The 19,316-nt window shown below is 42.0% G+C and overlaps 1 protein-coding gene across 1 annotated transcript in view; it reads left to right on the plus strand.

Annotated features, from left to right (window-relative positions):
- Positions 1-59: 59 nt before the first annotated feature.
- TAF3 (TATA-box binding protein associated factor 3) overlaps positions 60-19,316 on the plus strand; it is a 152,515-nt gene continuing 133,258 nt past the window's right edge. Inside the window, exons 1-2 of the mRNA XM_060006026.1 lie at positions 60-391; positions 4,637-4,879. Of these exons, the coding sequence (XP_059862009.1) occupies positions 226-391; positions 4,637-4,879 (409 nt within the window). The 5' untranslated portion in view covers positions 60-225. The remainder of the gene's footprint in view (positions 392-4,636; positions 4,880-19,316) is intronic.

Below are 19,316 nucleotides of genomic sequence, written 5' to 3' on the forward strand. Positions count from 1 at the left end.
CTCCCCCCGGCGACCATCCAGCGGGAGGCGGAGCGAGTCCAAAATGGCGGCTCTCAGGCTGGCGCGCTCCGTGCTGCTGTGGCTTTGAGGTGGTCGCCGGGGGTCGGGGGGGACGATTTCCCCGCCGCGGGGGCCCTAGAGGATGAATCAGGGGCTCTTCTAAGGTTAGGTGGCGGGGGTGGAGAGAAGTGGCAGCAAGGACTGCGGTGGAGTCCACGGAGCGGGATGTGCGAGAGTTACTCCAGGTCGTTGTTGAGGGTCTCGGTGGCGCAGATCTGCCAGGCGCTGGGCTGGGACTCGGTACAACTGAGCGCCTGCCACCTCCTCACGGACGTGCTGCAGCGTTACCTGCAGCAGCTGGGACGGGGCTGCCACCGGTACTCTGAGCTGTGTGAGTACCGGGCTGGGTGCGGGAGGGCTGCCTCTGGCCAGTCACGGGTGACACCTCCGCGTTCCCCTTCGCTCTACCGGCGTCCAGGAGGTGTTGGTTCTTCTCCCCCACCCCGCGATTGGGTGTCTTCTCGGCCCCTGACGTCCCTCCGCTCCCACTGTCCCTGGAAACTCCAGTCATCCCTTTGGTCCCTCTTCGTCAGCCGCTAACTTATCCCGCCCGTAGCCCGAGCCCTGTCCCCGCTCCCAGCTCCACAGCCTTTGCCCTCCTCTGTGATCTGATCATCGGTCTTAATCATCGTCTGCTTTTGGCTGCGTGTAGAACCACCTCCAGAATGTCTTACAGCCTCTGTTACTTTGGTTCTTTTCCTCCCTTGCCCGCAAACTACTACAACTAGTTGTCACAGGCGCTCCGTCTACCGGCCGTTTCTTACAAGCCTGGCCATTCTTCAGCTCCTGACAACACATACTCGTTGACAGCTCTGGTCCGTTAGGGACACTGCCTCTTCTTTCTGTATGTGTTCGTTTCATAGACAGCATCTCTGCTTACTCCTTCTCAAGGCCGACTTTGTCGGTTTCACTTAGATTACCTGTGGCTTATGTCTCAGCCACCCATTGATTTCCTCCTCTTCTATATTTTTGTGTCAGTGGTTATCAAAGTGTGGTAGAGGGATCATCGGCAATTTACAAGGCTCCCCAGGTAATCTGGGCTACAGTACATGGTTTTTAAGCAAATGTCTGGTAGTTTGTATAGCTGGTGGCATTTACTAAGTTGGAATATTTAGTAGAAGCAACACATCATCTCATTGATGGGAAGTCTGTGTGTGTGGAGGGGGAACTACCCCTCATTTAAGTTTCGGGGCATTATTTTTCAGGTGTTCAGCTGGAAAACTGGGTGAAGTGTTTTATAGGATATTTTTTGTTAAAGAGGTTGCTCCACTGAAAAGTTGAGACCCATGAATACACTTTACTTCTTAGGCCCCAAATTCCATTCCAGCGCCATAGTGCTGCCAGAATAATATGGTAATCTCTCCATCATGCAAATCTGGTTTTGTCATTCTTAAAAGTATTTCAGTTGGTTACAGGCTGAAAAATCTAAGCTCTCGAGCAGCACACACTTTCCTTTGTGAGCTAGTATTTTTCTTATCTTCTGCCATTCTGTCATCCTAAATCTGCAACCATGCTGAGCTACCTGCCTTTTCCGAAACACTTTAAGCCTCCGTTCCTGCATGCATGCTGTTTCCTAGTGTGTCCTTCGCCCCCTGGTCCACCAGTAGTACGACTTCTAGTTTGAAATTCACTTATCACTTGCTTTAGCAAACTCGTGATATCTGTTCTCATAATTCTGTGCATTTTTCTGCTATGTTATTGAACACCTTGCTTTGTAATCATCTGTGTATATCTCTCACCCTCCCCTCTCCCCTCCCCAGGAGACAAATTTATTATATTTGTATTCTGTAACCTAGTACAGTGCCATAATAGAATAGGCACCCAGGAAATAGCTGTTGAATAAATAAGTGAACTGATAATCCACCACCATAATAACTATTTAGTCATTTCATCTTTTGAGTTTTAAAAATGTGTATTTTTAGACAGCTTGATTTCATGGATACTTCTAATCTGAATTTGGAACTGTTGAGTAGCTCTCATTCATCTTGATCTTTAAAATACACCACCAGCACACCGCTGTCTGCTTTTGCTTCTCTTCCCTCCCTCCTCTCTTCTGGTGCTTGAGTATACTGTTACAGCATACGTAGTCCAGGTTGTATTTTTGCTACCAAGTTCCCTAAATGAGGACAGATGTTCTGTACCTTTAGGTAATCAGAATAACCCTGAATACATAGTTACTGTTCCTGCCTTATACATGGTACCAGACAGGTGCTGGCACCCCAAGCAACCAGGTATTCTAGAGTCATCGGGTGATCCCTGTTTTGTGTTAATGTGAACCTCGATAATTAACCAATTTCTGTAATGATTTTCTTGCTTTTAGTGAGAATACGATGATCGGGTTCATTCTCTATTGTGGTTTGGTGACTTTTTGAAAATGCTAATTCCTGGTATACTTATTAGTCATAGACTTTTAAATATTCTTTTCTCTACACTATTCTTATTTTGAACCGGAGTTACTGTAACATCAGGTCACCACTATGCAATCTTGTATTCTGTTTCTTTATTTCCTTTGTCTTTCTGACACACGTTTATTGAGCACCACTTATGATCTGAGTTCTGTGCTACATGTCGGAGACATAGGCTTACTTAGACACAATCCCTGCCCGTAAGGTGTGTAAAAGGGTGTCGAAATGTCAGTAAAAACAAACTGATGGTATTTGTTCCTTTTTTAAAAAATGCTCTAAAGTTAAAGCAAGTATCAGAAGTTACTATCAATTCAACAAATAATGCATTTGAAAATTTCCCTAAGGTAACGATTTGCCAAAGCATTCAGAGGCAGAAGTTTCTGTATGCATTGTATTATACATTAAATAATGTGTGTATACACTGAAAGCAGTGCACGGTATAGGTATAGGCAGTAAATGCAAAAGGAATGCGGTGAAGGAGAGACACATGCACACTCTGGGTTCCAGGGCAGGATTCACTGGAAAGGTGAGATTTGAGTTGAGCCGTGAAGCAAGGTTGTATAATGTAGGGAGCATGCCAGGTAGAGAAAAGCATAACCTGAGGTAACCAAGTGGGAGTAAGTGAGGCGGCCAGCTTGGCATATGTAACCAGTTCATTTGGAAGGTGCTAGAGGAAGATGTTAAATGGAGCGAGATCAGATTAGGGAGGGACTTAACAGAGAGAGAAATTACAACGTGGTAGGAAACACTGCATACTCTTACGGAGGGGGATTGTGTGATGAAAGTGATGCTTCAAGACAATTGTGCTGTCGGTTAAGTGCAAGAGAGGCGGTTAAGTGCAAGAGAGGCGCAAGGTGGGAGAACTTGAAACTAGCCTGAGACAGTGAGAGTAGGAAGAGAGAGAAAGGAAAAATTCTGAAAGCCGGTACCCAAAAGGGTGCAGGGGGAACACCAGAAGCTCTTGGGTTGAAATTGCAAAAATGTGGAAGAATTCAAGAGGACCACATTTTTAAGACTGAGAAAAGAATACTGCTTTTAATAAGAATCAAAGAGTTGAAATGCCTGTCTGTCATTAAGGGAAAGAATGAGTATTCATTTTATTTATCCTCTCTTTTTTCTACATCAAAGTAACCCATACTTGTATAAAAATTCAGACTACAAAATCTTTGAAGTTAGAAACGAGTCTCCTGCTTCGACTCTGCCCTTCCCCTGTTCTGCAGCTTTCAGCCCCATAAACTGTTACAGTTGGATGTATATCCTTCCAGAAGTTTCCTTGTGTGGGTGTGAGCAAACGTGTCTCATTTTTATGAACTTTGGATGATTCTTTTCCATTTTACATCATGATTTAATTTCAGACAAACTGAGTTTGCCGTGATCATAGGAGATTATAGTTAAAAAAATAAGCTATTTATTGGAAATCTGGAACTGGAATTTTCATAGAAGTTTTAAAAGATGTAGAGACCTTAAGTTCTGCTAAGGGCAGGCAGAGGAGAAACTTCCTTTTGTAAAGAGAATCTCACTATATCTAATGTTTTATCATTTTATCTCTACCCATTTTATACGGTGTCTTCTAAATACATTTAAATTTTACATGTAAATTACCTTTATGGTCTAAGCCCTTTCAGCAAATTTTCTTGGATTTAGAAAATTGATTCAGTGGTATAATTCATTCAACAAATGTTTATGGAGTGCCAACTCTATGCCAACCGCTGTTGTAGTTTCCAGAGTTGTATCACTGAGCAGTAGAGAAAATGGAATGGACATTTACCTAGCTCAGCATTCTATCAATACTTATTTGATAAAATATAATAATAGTAATATTTATCGGGCATTTACTTTGTGTCAGCCACTGTTCCAGGTGCTGTTGACCATCTGCAAGTTACTTTTGACGTTAGTTCTGTACTGGCTGATTGTTAGTATGAATTGTCTGTGGTGTTCTGGTTGGTTGTCAGATCATATTTAAAATTGACTTTCAGAGTCAACTTTCTAATATTTAAACAATATGATAGTCTGTTAAAAATCTATTCAATTTTTTCCAGTGACTGGGTCTTAAGTATGTAGTATATTTGATTCTGAGCTGCATATTTACCTAATACTTTTTTCTTAATATTTTAAAAAATATTCATGGAATTTGCTTAAAATAATTTGCTTTGCTTTTGACTTTGTTTCAGATGGCCGGACAGACCCAATTTTGGATGATGTTGGTGAAGCTTTCCAACTTATGGGCGTTAGTCTTCATGAACTAGAAGACTATATCCACAACATTGAACCTGTCACTTTCCCACATCAAATTCCTTCATTTCCTGTTAGCAAGAACAACGTACTTCAGTTTCCTCAACCCGGAAGTAAAGATGCAGAGGAAAGAAAAGAATACATCCCTGATTACATGCCACCCATTGTGTCTTCTCAAGAAGGTCTGTGGGGTTTTTTGTTTGTTTCTCGCTCATATATTTGTAACTATTTTAACGGGTTTTTAATCTTCTTAGGTTTCCTAACTGAATTACATAAAAAGTTATGCTAACATATAAATTCTAGAAATGCAGTAAAAATATTGTAATACTACTTACAAATTATTCTAACCTTTAAGCCAACAATCTTGCAGCGGGCCTCACGAGGCAGAGCCATGGAATCAAGGGTATGTCTGATGAGGCTTTGATTTCCTTTGTAAATTTTAAGTAGGGGAGAACAGAATGTGACCACAGAGAGAAGTCTGTCAAAGATGTATTATATGAGAATGGGATATTAAGTAAATGAGAAAGCCTTTGAAACATAAAGAAAATTGGGGTAGCTCTCCCCCTTCCCCCCTTATTATAAATGTGAGTTGGATAATACTGGAAACAGTGAGTGAGTGAACATTCACTAATATTATGCAGATTTATCTATTTATCTGTACTTTTTTTTTTTTTTTTTTTTTGGCCACGCTGTGTGGCTTGTGGGATCTTAGTTCCCTGACCAAGGATTGAATCTGGGCCATCAGCAGTGAGAGCATGCTATCTGCATTTTTATGATGAGTAGAAATGTTTATGCTTGGTCATATCGAATTTTTATTGTAAAATAATACCGAATCAGGCACAGTAGTCAATCCATGCAGAGTTCCTTTTTTCCTGCATGATTTACATGTTAATCATTTAGATTCACTAAGATTCTAAAGAGATATATAGTAATTTGTGGTCTTTAACGCAGGTACAGAATATTTTTTCTTGTTAAAAAATGGAAAAGCTGAAATTTCTTTATTTTTTAAAATTCTGAAGCCCTAGATGTGCTTCAGGATAATACCAATGATGGCAGAAATAACTTTCTAACCTTTTTATTGATGTACAGTTCAGTGGTATTAAGTACATTCACATTGTTATGCTACCAACACCACTGTTCATCTCCAGAACTTTTTAACCTCCAGCTCTGTAGCCTTTAAACAATAACTCCTCATCCTCTTAGCCCCTGGCAGCCATCATTCTATTTTCTGTCTATGAATTTGACTACTCTAAGTACTTCATATAAGTGGAATGTTACTTATCTTGTGTCTGGCTTACTTCATTTAGCATAATGTCTTCAAGCTTCATCTGTGTTGTAGCAGGTGTCAGAATTTCTCTCCTTTTTAAGGTGGAATGATACCTCATTGTGCGTATTAAACCACATTTTGTTTATCTATTCACTTGTTGATGGATACTTGGGTTGTTTCTACCTTTTGGGTGTTGCAAATAATACTGCTGTGAACGTTGCAAATACCTGATTCCCTGCTTTTCAGTTCTTTGGGGTCTATACTCAGAAGAGGAATTGCTGTATCATATGGTAATTCTATATTTAATTGTTTGAGGAACAGCTATACTGTTTCCACAGTGGCTGCACCATTTTTCCTTCCCACCAGCAATTCCCGAGGGTCCCAGTTTCTTGTGGTTCATTTCTTCTAATCTCCAATTGCACTTTAATAGCATTTTGAAGTGTTACTTACTTGTTTCAGAGACTAGCTTTAGACATGAAAGAAGTTGTTTTACAATCTGTGTGTCAGTGTTTCCTCATCTGAAAAACTGGATGAACACTGGCCCTAAGTTGTAGAGATTTATCCTGGGTTGGTGCGTGGCCATCAGACACTCTGGATCTCGGGGCAGCAGGCTCTACTGAACAGTGCTGGTGCTGTAATCAAATGTGCTGAGGTGAAGTGCTGTGTTCGTGCTTGGTGATAGGCACCATGGGTGTGGAAAGGACTCGCTGTAACCTTTTGGAAGGTTGTCATAGCTTTCTGGCTTGAGTCCCTTAGAAAAAGACTCTGCTTGACAGCTTAGCACTTTTCTGCTTAAAGTTCTTAGAGATTTAATCCTGACTGAAGGCAGCAATCAGTTTCACCGGTAAATGTGATACAAAGGGTGCCTTCAGTAAATGTTCTTGAACTCAATTCAAGTAAACGTTGTTTATAGAATCTTGCCTGTAGAGGTTCCTTGTTTCTCCTTTTCTGGCCTAATGGTACATGAACAGCAGGACTTGGAAATCTCCACATGCATCTCGGTCATCCCCAGCTTTTCCTAGTAGCTGCTAAAAATCTGTCTCCTCCCCACCTTTGAATTTATTTGTATTTGTAACCTTTATTACCTTGGAGGAAATCTTACTGTTTGTAGCTCCCTATGTAAAGTCATTCTCTTTAAACCCCTCATTCCCCAATGTCAGTGGTTTTGATCTTAGAAACATATTTATTACAGCATCTCTAAGCATATATTTATTTACTTTAAAAATATAACAAACACGTTTCAATATTAAAATTATCAAAGGAGGGTTTCTTGGGCAGAGGCCTGGTAGTAGCTGTATTGAGAAGAACTCCATTTTCTCGTATAAACAGGTCATGACTGTCAGGTAGGCCTGGAATGTCCTTCTTTGCTGTTGTCATTGGATGTGATTTATTCAGCATCCTGGACCTCTTCATGAAAGTAGTGCTAAGTCAGTCCGTGATCTGTCCTCTTGTTCTTTAAGAATAGTCTTTGTATGGCTCTGAAATTTTTAGCTGAAAGGCCACTTAGAAGTACACAAAATTTGGAATTGTGCTAAGAAAACATGAATGGTAATCAAATGCTGGGGGGAAACTGAAGGCGTTATGTAGGAGGAAACTAAAGGAAAGGCACCGTATATAACTGGCACATCAGTGATCTCAGAAGGATATGAGTTTTATGTCAGTGGGTTAGACAGTGGTAATGTGTAATGGCCAAGACTTAGGTTCGTTATCAGTTGGCGTGTGATTCAGTCGGAACTACTATCTTCCCCATGTAGAAAGTTTTAGTCCATTTTCTCGGTGCGCTTTGGAGCTTTCTAAATCTGTTTTGTAGTTTTCATTTCATTCTGTCTCTTGTTGCACCTCCTGTTTAATAGTTATATTGTTTAATTATTTTCTAGTCTTTTTGAAAATTTGAATCCATATTTGATTAATCTCAGTTCCTGGTTCACATACAGGTTCACCTCTGGTCCATGTAGGGCCTGCATTTATTCATTTAGAGAGTTATTTAATTATTTTTAATAGTGTAATAAGCCCTAACGAACTCATTACTCAAAACCAAGGCTAGGACTTTGATTATAATCTACACTTAACCCTTTTGTTTCATTTTTATGGCACAGTGAAATTCTCTCCAAGTGATACAGTTATCATGTTTAAATACTGCCAAGGAAATGTGACTGAGATAGTAGATTTTTGCTGGGTAGTGAAGGAAGTATGAAAAAGAATTCAGTGATTTTAGCTAGTGACTTCTGTCTGAAATTACAATAGTAAATTTTTCAGTTTCTCTTCTGGATTATTTGAAGCAAAACTTGAATCTTATTTCAAGTTTTCTTCAATAAAAATTATAAACATTTTAAGAGGAGAATTATGTAAGCCTTGACCACTTCTCTTTTCAGCTAACACTTAGGGATTTTCTAAGGAGCAGAGATATTGCTGATTCATACGATATGCATATGGTTCATAAGGATGTAGTAATGATAGGCAGCACAATAAGATGCTTATCAAAAACTTTTCCCCTTATTCATGGAAAAGGACATAAAATACAGTCCTGTGGTTACCATTTTTTAATATAACCACACAAGTCAACTTAATAAATCATTTACAACCTGACGTCTTTTTTTCCACAGGCACAGCATGTTAGAAAGTATCTAGTATTCTGGTTAGTGGTGCATAGTGTGGTACAGACGTGAACAGCTTTGATAATAACACCTGTTCACCAAGCTTTTTATTTTTTTATTTTCGTAAGAGCCACGGACACGGTCAGACTTTGGTCATAACATTTTGTTCGCAAAGTACTGTCATGGGACTACCCTCTTATCAATCCTTTGACTTGGTTCTCGTCAAAAAAGCGTGTGAACGTCTTCTCCACACACAGCAGTCTAAGTCGTCTGGTGGGGGTGGAAGCCTAGAAGGCCTGAAGGGGCAGCGGGCTGTAGTAGAAGAAGCTTGGACTTCATGGAGCTGTTCAGACGTGACTCAACTAGTTACTGAGTTTACAGTCTCACCAAGTCACTTAACTTTTCCGAACGTCATATCCATCATCCATAGGATAGGTATAATACCTGCCACGTGAGCGATGGTGAGGACTAAGTGAGAGATTTTGTAAGACATTTATATAGAGTAGTACGGTGCTGAACGCATAGGACACGTAACAATGAATGTCCCATCTCTCTTCCTCTTTTTTTTTTTAAAAAAATAAATTTATTTGGGCTTCCCTGGTGGCGCAATGGTTGAGAGTCCGCCTGCCGATGCAGGGGACACGGGTTTGTGCCACAGTCCGGGAGGATCCCACATGCCGCGGAGCGGCTGGGCCCGTGAGCCATGGCCGCTGAGCCTGCACGTCCGGAGCCTGTGCTCCGCGGCGGGAGAGGCCACAGCAGTGAGAGGCCCGCGTACTGCAAAACAAAAACAAAAAATAAATAAATTTATTTATTTATTTATTTTGGGCTGTGTTGGGTCTTTGTTGCTGTGCGCAGGCTTTCTCTAGTTGCAGTGAGTGGGGGCTACTCTTCGTTGCAGTGCGCAGCCTCGTCATTGTGGTGGCTTCTCTTGTTGCACAGCACGGGCTCTAGGCATGTGGGCTTCAGTAGGTAGGTGTGGCACGGGGGCTCAGTAGTGTGGCACACAGGCTTAGTTGCTCCGCAGCATGTGGGATCTTCCCGAACTAGGGCTCGAACCTGTGTCCCCTGCGTTGGCAGGCGGATTCTTAACCACTGTGCCACCAGGGAAGTCCTGCTTCCTCACTCTTGAGGAAGTTCCTTTTCACTTGAAAGACAATATACATTTGTGAAGTGACTTGACAGTAAGAGTAAATCTAAAACAATGTTAATCACATGCTTAGGGGCTGAGGGAACACAAACTTAACAGCTGGGCTAGGGTGCGTGCTCGATGGAAGAGCTCTCTGATTGTCAGCCCTGTGAAGATGGTGTGGGAGGAGATGAAGTAGAAGGCATTCCTGCCCGTTGTATCTGATTAAATGTTTACAAGTGAGACCTCTTTGAAGTATTTTATAAATGCACGTCTTGCGTAGACTATTACAGTTCTGATGGCCGGTACCCAGTGTGTTTCACCAAGAACATTCTCCTGCCAGCCTGTCATACGTATTTTCATATTCACAACAGTAACAAATTTTTCTTCCCTATTTTGTTGTGCTGAGGAATGCGTGAAAAATAGCATTCTCTGCCAAAGTCATTGTTTGGTTCTCAGAGTGTGTTCAGTAGTGTTCAGGTGGTCTGTTGATCTGTCCATAATATTTGACAAAGAAAAAATAAATAGAAACCATCTACTCTGCTTTATTTATTGCAGAAACTTACCAACCTCAACCTAGCAAACTTGGTAAAGATACTGTGATGTTGCTACTTTTAGGGTTTTTATTCCTAAAATATTTTAAATTAACTTTATTTTTTAGAATAGTTTTAGGTTTAGAGAAAAATTGAGAATATAGTACAGAGGGTGCCCTTATATCCTGTACCCAGTTTCCTGTAGTGTTAGTATGTTATATTTAGTATGGGATGTTTGTTATAGTTAATGAGCCAACGTTGATACATTATTATTAACTAAAGCCCATTATTTTTAGTTTTTACCTAATATCCTTTTTCTGTTCCAGGCTCCCATCCAGGATACTCATTACTTTAGTTGTCCTGTCTTAGGCTTCTGTTGGCTGTGACAGCTTCTCACTTTCCCTGTTTCTGATGACCTTGAGAATACTTTTGAGAAGTATTGGTCAGATACATTATAGATGCCCTTCTGTTGGAATTAGTCTGAGGCTTTTCTCATGATCGGACTGGAGTTATGAGTTTTGGGGGAGGAAGACCACAGAAGTAAGGTGCCATTTTCATCACATCATATTAGGGGAACATCCTGTCAACATGATTGATCAGTATCGATGTTGACCTTGGTCACCTGGCCGAGGTAGTGTTTCTCGGGTTTCTCCACTGTAAAGATACCCTCTTTCCTGCTTCCCACACTGTCATCTTTGGAAAGAATTCCTTACACGTAGCCCACAGTTAAGGAGCTGGGAGTTACATGCCCCCTCTTTGAAGGTGGAGTATTTCCACCTTCAAATTAAACTCTTCTCCAGAAACTATTTGAAATTCTTCTCAGTTTGTCTCTTCTCCCCCAGGGCTTACATTATGAAGCTCTTTTATTTATTTGTTTGTTTGTTTATTTATTAAATATTGTTTTGTGTGTAGTTTTTTAAAAAGTATTTATTTTTTATTATTATTTATATTTTATTTATTTCGCTGCGTTGGGTCTTCGTTGCTGTGCGCGGGTTTTCTCTGGTTGCATCGAGCAGGGCTACTCTTCGTTATGGAGCTCTAGGCACCTGGGCTTCAGTAATTGTGACACAGGGGCTCAGTAGTTGTGGCTCACGGGCCCTAGAGCGCAGGCTCAGTAGCTGTGGCTCACGGGCTTAGTTGCTCCGCAGCATGTGGAATCTTCTGGGCCAGGGATCAAACCCATGTCCCCTGCATTGGCAGGCAGATTCTTAACCACTGTGCCACCAGGGAAGTTCTATTTATTTATTTGACTGCGCTGGATCTTACTTGCGGCACGCAGGGCTTTTGTGGCCACGTGCAGGATCTTAGTTTTGGTATGCGGTATCTAGTTCCTGACCAGTGATTGAACCCAGGTCCCCTGCATTGGGAGCATGGAGTCTTAACCACTGAACCACCAGGAAAGTCACTATGAAGCTCTTTTAAAAGATAAACATTTACAGGTTCAAAATAATTAACAAAAGTAACACAACCATGTTGAAAAAAAAAGAAATATTGCCTAAGTATATTCAGTATAAAACGAAAGGTCCTCGTTATTTTCCTCGTACTCCCATTCACCATGAATAACATTGTTTAAAGTATGAATCCTTGGGCTTTCCTGGTGGCGCAGTGGTTGAGAGTCCGCCTGCCGATGCAGGGGACACGGGTTCGTGCCCCGGTCCGGGAAAATCCCACATGCCGCGGAGCGGCTGGGCCCGTGAGCCATGGCCGCTGAGCCTGGGCGTCTGGAGCCTGTGCTCCGCAACGGGAGAGGCCACAACAGTGAGAGGCCCGCGTACTGCAAAAAAAAAAAAAAAAGTATGAATCCTTCTAGATCTTTTAATAGGAAGTGTTTTGACTCCTTAGACTCAAGGATATGTGTCTTTTTCAATCCCTACCATTTATTTCTCAAGCTAGTGCCATCTGACTTCTCCCTCCATCCTTTTCTTGAAGCAGCTCTCACTGAGATCCCAAGTACTGCCTAATTGGTTGACTTAAAGGAACTTTTTATCCTTACTGATCTGTTTTTTTCTGGGGGGGGCGGTGGGTATAGCTTAGTGAATTATAAAGAAAATACCTTTTAACCATCTCCCAGTTCAATACATAAAACTTTACCAGCCACCCCAGGGCCCTCCATATGCCCAGCCCCTCTTCCCTCCCTCCAGTGTCCTCACTTTATAGCACATACTGCTTTTCTTTTCTTTATAGTTCTGTCAATCAAACATGTTTCTCTAGATACTTTAATTTCTTTACATAGCCCCTCTTTTTACTTTACATGTCTTTTAAAGTTTCTTTTAATCTACAGGTCCTCCCTGTAATTCCCTGCCCCCACCAAATCCCTTTTTTTCCTTACAGTGTATTCGTAGAGGAACCTGGGTGGTTGGACTTATAGTATTTCCCACAGTCTGGATTTTGCTGACTGTGTACTCATGGTGCAGCACAATGTGTTTCTTGGAAATTGGCAGCAAGAATCTGAGGATTGATCAGTACCTCTGGCAAGATAGATGCAGGGTCATTTTCCTTCATCAGGAGGCAAATAATGTCTGGTTTTCACTCTTTTTTTTCTTTGGCTGTGTTGAGTCTTCGTTGCTGCACACAGCCTTTCTCTAGTTGCAGTGAGTGGGGGCTACTCTTTGTTGTGGAGCTCGGGCTTCTCATTGCGGTGTCTTCTCTTGTTGCAGAGCATGGGCTCTAGGCGCGTGGACTTCAGCAGTTGTGGCACGCGGACTCAGTAGCTGTGGCTCACGGGCTCTAGAGTGCAGGCTCAATAGTTGTGGCGCAGGGGCTTAGTTGCTCCGTGGCATGTGGGATCTTCCCGGACCAGTGATCCATGTGGGATCTTTCCGGACCAGGGACCGAACCTGTGTGCCCTGCATTGGCAGGTGGATTCTTTTTTTTTTTTTAACATCTTTATTGGAGTATAATTGCTTGATAATGTTGTGTTAGTTTCTGCTGTATAACAAAGTGACTCGGCTGTACATATACATATATCCCCATATCCCCTCCCTCTTGTGTCTCCCTCCCACCCTCCCTATCCCACCCCTCTAGGTGGTCACCACCTAGAGGGGTGGGATTAGCAGGTGGATTCTTAACCACTGTGCCACTAGGGAAGTCCCTGGTGTTCACTCTTTTTGATACTAGGAGTTTCAGTGCTCAGTGCCTAGGTCTGTTCATTTGTTGGGGTCATAAGGTACTGATATTCTATCATTTTATTTTTATCTCATTCTTTAATTGGAATAATTTTATAAAGAAATCCTTTCCCTCATCCACTGTTTAGTTACTTAGTTCATACAGCAAAAGCAGGATAAATGCTTGGTTCTTTCATTTTATCTCCCTTGTCTTTAAGATAATGAATTGGTTCCTTGTCATTCATAGGTGACTAATTTTTTTTTAATATATCACTGTGAACTCATAGATTTAAAGATATTTGTTAGGTTTCTTTCATTACAATTCTTACCCTTATTGCAAACCAGATCTTCCCATCTTTTGGCCAGTGGAGGCTTCTTCAGTGTGGCTTCTGAATCCTTTTGACATGATGCTAGTGGTCTCTGATGGTGCCCTTGCTACCTGGTGTCTCACAATGTCCTAGCTCATCTTGTATATTCTTGTGCCACACTCGGAATCAGTCACTTTTCCAAGAAAGCCTTGGCTTCTTGGGAAATGGCATTTCCAGTTCACAATCTGGGCAGTTGGGGTACTTACTACAACTGGGTTGTCATTGTTTCTAGGCAATAACTAAATAAATATCTATATCATGTATATACATACAGATGTGTGTGAATACATAGACAGTTAGACAGACAGATAATAGATAGGTGACCTCAGGAGTTTATACAGATATTTCCAATTCAAATTCATGACTCTGGGTGTTTTGCTTTTCATGTTATACCAGTAAATACTTTTGTCTCTAACAAGAATTCTGGTTCCCAGGGATAAAAAGAAGATGATAGAATTAGAACATTATCCATATCCTGGATTACACATACACTATTAAAACTGCCATTCATGATTCATGAAACAGGTAAAAATTTTGTTTTTGCTTATGCTATCCTATTACTCCTCACCCCCAGTTTTCTATGATTGTACCTTGTCAGACCATATAGCTGCTTTCTTGAGTTCTGTTACATCTTTTGAGTTTTCCTAATTTTGATTTATGCTCTTTCATGTCTTCTAGACCATCTTCAAATAGAACATTACAGTTTTCATCTGTTTTTTGAGTATGTTTCTCGTGTACTTTCATTGTCTGTAGGGATGTTATTTTGGTATTTCATCTCCTTTTTCTTATAGAAATTGTGCAGGTGAATGTAGGTTTTCTGAACATCTGGAAGGAAGTTGAGGGTGGTTTTTCTAGCTTTATGTGTTCCCTCTTCTGCTGTTGCTGTGTAATGTGCAGACATAGCTTGCTTTCTGAGATTTTCTGTATCATTTTCTTCCAGCACTTGTATCTGGATCTTCTCTTTCCTTCTTGCCAGCTTGCTTTTCCTTTTCTGCTCGTCTATGACTCCAGGCCCAGCAAGTTTCTTCTCAGTGGGCTCTGTCCTGGGCAGAGGAGCCAAGGGTCAGGTTTGAAAGCTCGGGGGGCTTGACCCTTCCGCCCTCTACATCAATCCCCCCCCATCCCCGCTTCCCCTGCCCCTGGAAGTGGCCAGACCTTCCCAGCCTCAGCCCCTCCTCTCGTGTGGCCTTCCTGGCTGGCAGTCAGCACCTGCTGGGGTTTTAAGGCTCTCCTTTTTCAGGAGAATCTTCTTTCAGTCTCCCCGTTGCTTCTCACCGTTTGCCCTGGCAGATGGGTAGTACTCAGGGCTTGTGGCTCTTGGTGATTGGCCCTCACCCTCTGTGTTTTGGTGTCGAGGGGTGTACTTTGTCACCTCGTTATAGTAGTTGCTCTATTTTTACGTGGCAATTTGGGAAGATCCCCAAACTGCACTGCCACTGCAGCAGCTTTCTTGTAGGATTCCCTTTTTTGGGCCTTCTTGCTACATTGGTCACTGTTGGGCACCCCTTGAAACTCCTTTTCTTCAGTGACATCGTCCTCTCTTAGTTCTTTTTATGTGACTGATTCACTCTCTGTGCTTCCCATCGGCTCATCTCCCGTGGCTCTTCTACCTCCAGAATGTTGATGCTCCCAAAATTGTATCCTTGACCTGCTGCTTCCCACACTGTACAGCGTTTCGGTGTGTGATCTTCTCTACTCTCCTGGTCTCACCTGTCATCTGGATACTGATGAGTCCCCAAATTGTCCCCTCATACCACACCTTTGAGATTCTATATCCAGGCGTCAGGCGGCCATTTCCACATTTCCCATAGGTGCTTCACATTGGCGCGTCAAGGGCTACACACAGTATCTCCCCCTTGATGATCTGTGTTATCTGTTTCTGTTGGTGGCACCATCTGATACCCAGCCGCTCAAGCTAGGCGTGTGAGTGTTGACTTTGGCCCCTCCGCTCACTCTGCTCCTTCAGTCCCATAACCAATTCTGTTAATTTTCTTTCCTAAAAATTTCTAAAACACTACCCCAAAATTCCCTTTGTTTAAACCTTTATCTCTCTCCTGAACTATCCTTATCTTCCACGATAAGCTGCTAAATAAAACTTAAGTCTATCCCATAGCGTCAAACACCTTATTGGCTCTCCACTGCTTACAGGTACAGTGCGTGCTCCTTGTTTCTCAAGGAAAACCAAAAATGTCTGTGGAGAGCAAGTTCTTTTTTTCATGCAAGATAATTATAGATTAAAAGAATTTTTTTTATGTAAATGTAGTTTGATTTCCACTTGGGCCTCTTTTTTAAAAAAATATTATTGTATTTAATTGAACATTTCCACTTTTTTTTTTAATGATTGCTTTTATTATTTATTTTTGGCTGCATTGGGTCTTCGTTGCTGCGCGTGGGCTTTCTCTAATTGCGGCGAGCAGGGGCTACTCTTCTTTGCAGTGTGCGGGCTTCTCATTGTGGTGGCTTCTCTTGTTGCGGACCACGGGCTCTAGGCGCGCGGGCTTCAGTAGTTGCAGCACACGGGCTCAGTAGTTGTGGCTCGTGAGCTCTAGAGCGCAGGCTCAGTAGTTGTGGCGCACGGGCTTAGTTGCTCCGCGGCATATGGGATCTTCCCTGGACCAGGGCTTGAACCCATGTCCCCTGCATTAGCAGGCAGATTCTTAACCACTGCATCACCAGGGAAGTCCCTAATTTAAAAAAAAATTTTTTTTTGTTTTAAATTTTGGCTGCACTGGGTCAAGATAAACGTAGCTTTAATCATTCTAAAGAAAAGATGTTTATTCTTCCAACTTAGATTACTTACTAACTGAATAGAAGAGTGCTAATGAGGAAATTTGCACTGCTTTTAAGTCACTAAAATATCAATATTTGTTTATTTGAAAGTAGACATATAAAAGCTTGGCATCACATGGCAAATTTATAAATATTATTTCATTTAATCTTGAAACAACCCTAAGGGCAGATGCTGTTATCACTCCCACTTTACAGAGGAGAAATGAAAGTTCCAAAAAAAAATGTTTCAGTTACCTTGCCTTGCGTTACGTGGTGCATTGGGAGCAGGGCTGGATTCCGGTTTTGGTGATTCCGTTCAGTGCTGCGTGCGTGGATGCCCACAGTGTCAAGTCCTACACGGGGAAGTGGGATTGACAGTAGAGAGGAGAATAAGGCGTCCCCTCTCCCCACTCTTGGGCTTTCCTTCTGTGGTTGTTGGAAATCTCAGCCTGGGCAGGCCTTCCTGAGTGGAGCAGTACCGTCATCAAGCCCGTCTTCTCAGCGGACGGGCTTGCGGAAAGCGTCCTGGCCCCAAGTCCAGCCCAGTGGCCAGCCCTGCACTGGACCCTCTCAGGGTCTCCCCTCCTAACGTCCCAGGGCTGGGGTGCGAAGGTCTGGGCAAAGTTTATTCTGTGTATCCTAGGTGGTTACCTGGAGGCATCGTGTTGTTTTTCTTAATCCTACAGCGTCTGAGCCTAAAGGTTACATCTGAAGTGATAATGAAGGGTTGATATGTGCTGACTTGTCTACGATGTTAAGGACAAATTTCTGAGCGTGAACCTATAGGGTCCTCATGATGAGACTTCTGTCTGCATTTTCATATTAGTTTCATGCCCCTCATTGCTTCAGGCTTTAATCTCCAGAATCATTAACTTGCTTATGTTTCCCTAATGAACCATGCACCTCCATATCTTTGCTCAGGTTCATCTGGAGTCCCCTCCTCAGCCGGGCTCCTTTAGGCGCCATGTAATGTGTGTCTCCATCATCACCCTCAGTACGTCTTGTTCTAATGATTGGTTTTGTCTCCAGAACTTACACTGGTCTTGCTTCCTCTGCACTCTTTCTCCACTCCTCCTTTTGTACAAAACCTAAAGCCCTTTTACTGTACCTGAGTGGTCAGTTCGAGACACAGAGAAAGGTACTGACCGCTGTCCTTAGGGCAGTTTGTTCAGAACGCTGGGGAAGCTGTCTCAGAAAGTAGCTTGTCCAGAGTAATACAGCTGCTGAGTGACAGAGCTGGCCCTCGAGGCCCAGCGTTGGTCTTAGCCCAGTGTCCTTTGCATCACTCATCACCCTGCTGTTATTCTCCAAGTCCAGGTTGAAACAGAGCAGGGTTTATCCTTGGGCTCTTCCAGTGTTCTTCTTTTCCTTTCAGATTGACTCCTTCAGTGCAGTTACTTAAAAAAAAAAAAAAAAAATCACGTTTGGTAACATCTTATTTGATTCTTTCACTTGTGTGAATTTTTGCTTATTATTATTGTCCTTTGATATGGATTTTTACCTACAGCATAAGTTTTTAAATTAGGTTTTTTAAAAATATGGGTATCTTTTGCTTTGCATTCAGACTAGCAGAATCAGCCCTTAAGTAGAGGTGTATACATTTCACAATGGACAGTAAAAGTACCAGCACATGCTGATACGATAGACCACAGTTTATAGTGGACCCGGCCAAAATTCTCTTCCTTGTTGAAATTTTTTCCCTTTAATTTGTGTGGATTTATAAAAATCAGAGCACACCTCCAGTGTTATAATAAATAGTTTGTATGTTTCTAAATCAACAGAGTAATATCAAATGCCTTAGAAAAGTTAAGCATTTTGATATTTTACATACTACAACCACCAAATTTGTCTGTTTCTCCCTTCTAGGCATCCATGACAGAAAAAAATATTTTGTCCGTTTTTTATCAAATTTTAAAAATTTCAGAAGTTTAACATTTCTAATATCCACAGTTAGATTTCTTGGATTAAATTTCCCGTGTGTATGTGTGTGTGTGTGTGTGTGTGTGTGTGTGTGTGTGTGTGTGCGTGCGTGTAGGGAGGGAGGTTGAGGGGAGTAGGGAGATAGTTGTTACACAGCTGACTTGGGTTAAGACCCCAACGTTAGTGTTTTTATTGTAGTTAGGATTTATTCTATCTTGCTTTGCTGAATTTGAATCTTATCTGGGACAGTGCAGTAATTGCGTTTTATTTAACTAATTATCTGCTATGGCTACATAGAGATTTTCTGTTTCAGAGAGAATAATATCAAGTTATTTGCTTCAATTTAAAGCGGTCATATATTTATCCTGTACCATCGGTGCTAAAGGCAAATTCAGAATCATTTTTTCATTTACTCATCAAATAGCTATGGAGAGCCTACTGTCAACCCGGCACGCTGCTTATTTCTGGAGATACAGGGGTGAACGAAAATAGAAAGCGCCAACTCTGCCTTCCTAGAGCTTCTAATCTATAGGAAAGAAGAAAGGTTAGACTAATATATATAGATGATTCAAATTATTTGAGATGTTTACTTAGTGTGCTGTAAGGATGAGGGACTCGATGGCGGTTAAGTGGCCGGCATAAGATGATTCCATGAGTAAATTCTCATGGTGAGGAGGAGGATGGCCTCGAGAGAGAAGACCTGGAAAAGAGCCTGGGTGCAGCTTAGTGTGGCCACGCAAGGGGGAGCTGATGGGGCCTGAATTCTGACTGTGGTGAAGCGATCAGAGGAAGGACCGGATTGGAGAGGTGCTGAGTGGACAGGATTGGGTGGTAGATAAATTATAGAGAGTGTGTTAGAGAGAGGAGCGGGGCTTCATGCTGGGGAGGCTGGGTGGTAATCTCAGCATCTAGGTGTCCTGATCTTAAACAGATTG

The sequence above is a fragment of the Delphinus delphis genome, chromosome 2 (assembly GCF_949987515.2).
Source record: "Delphinus delphis chromosome 2, mDelDel1.2, whole genome shotgun sequence".
Classification (NCBI taxonomy): Eukaryota; Metazoa; Chordata; class Mammalia; order Artiodactyla; family Delphinidae; genus Delphinus; species Delphinus delphis.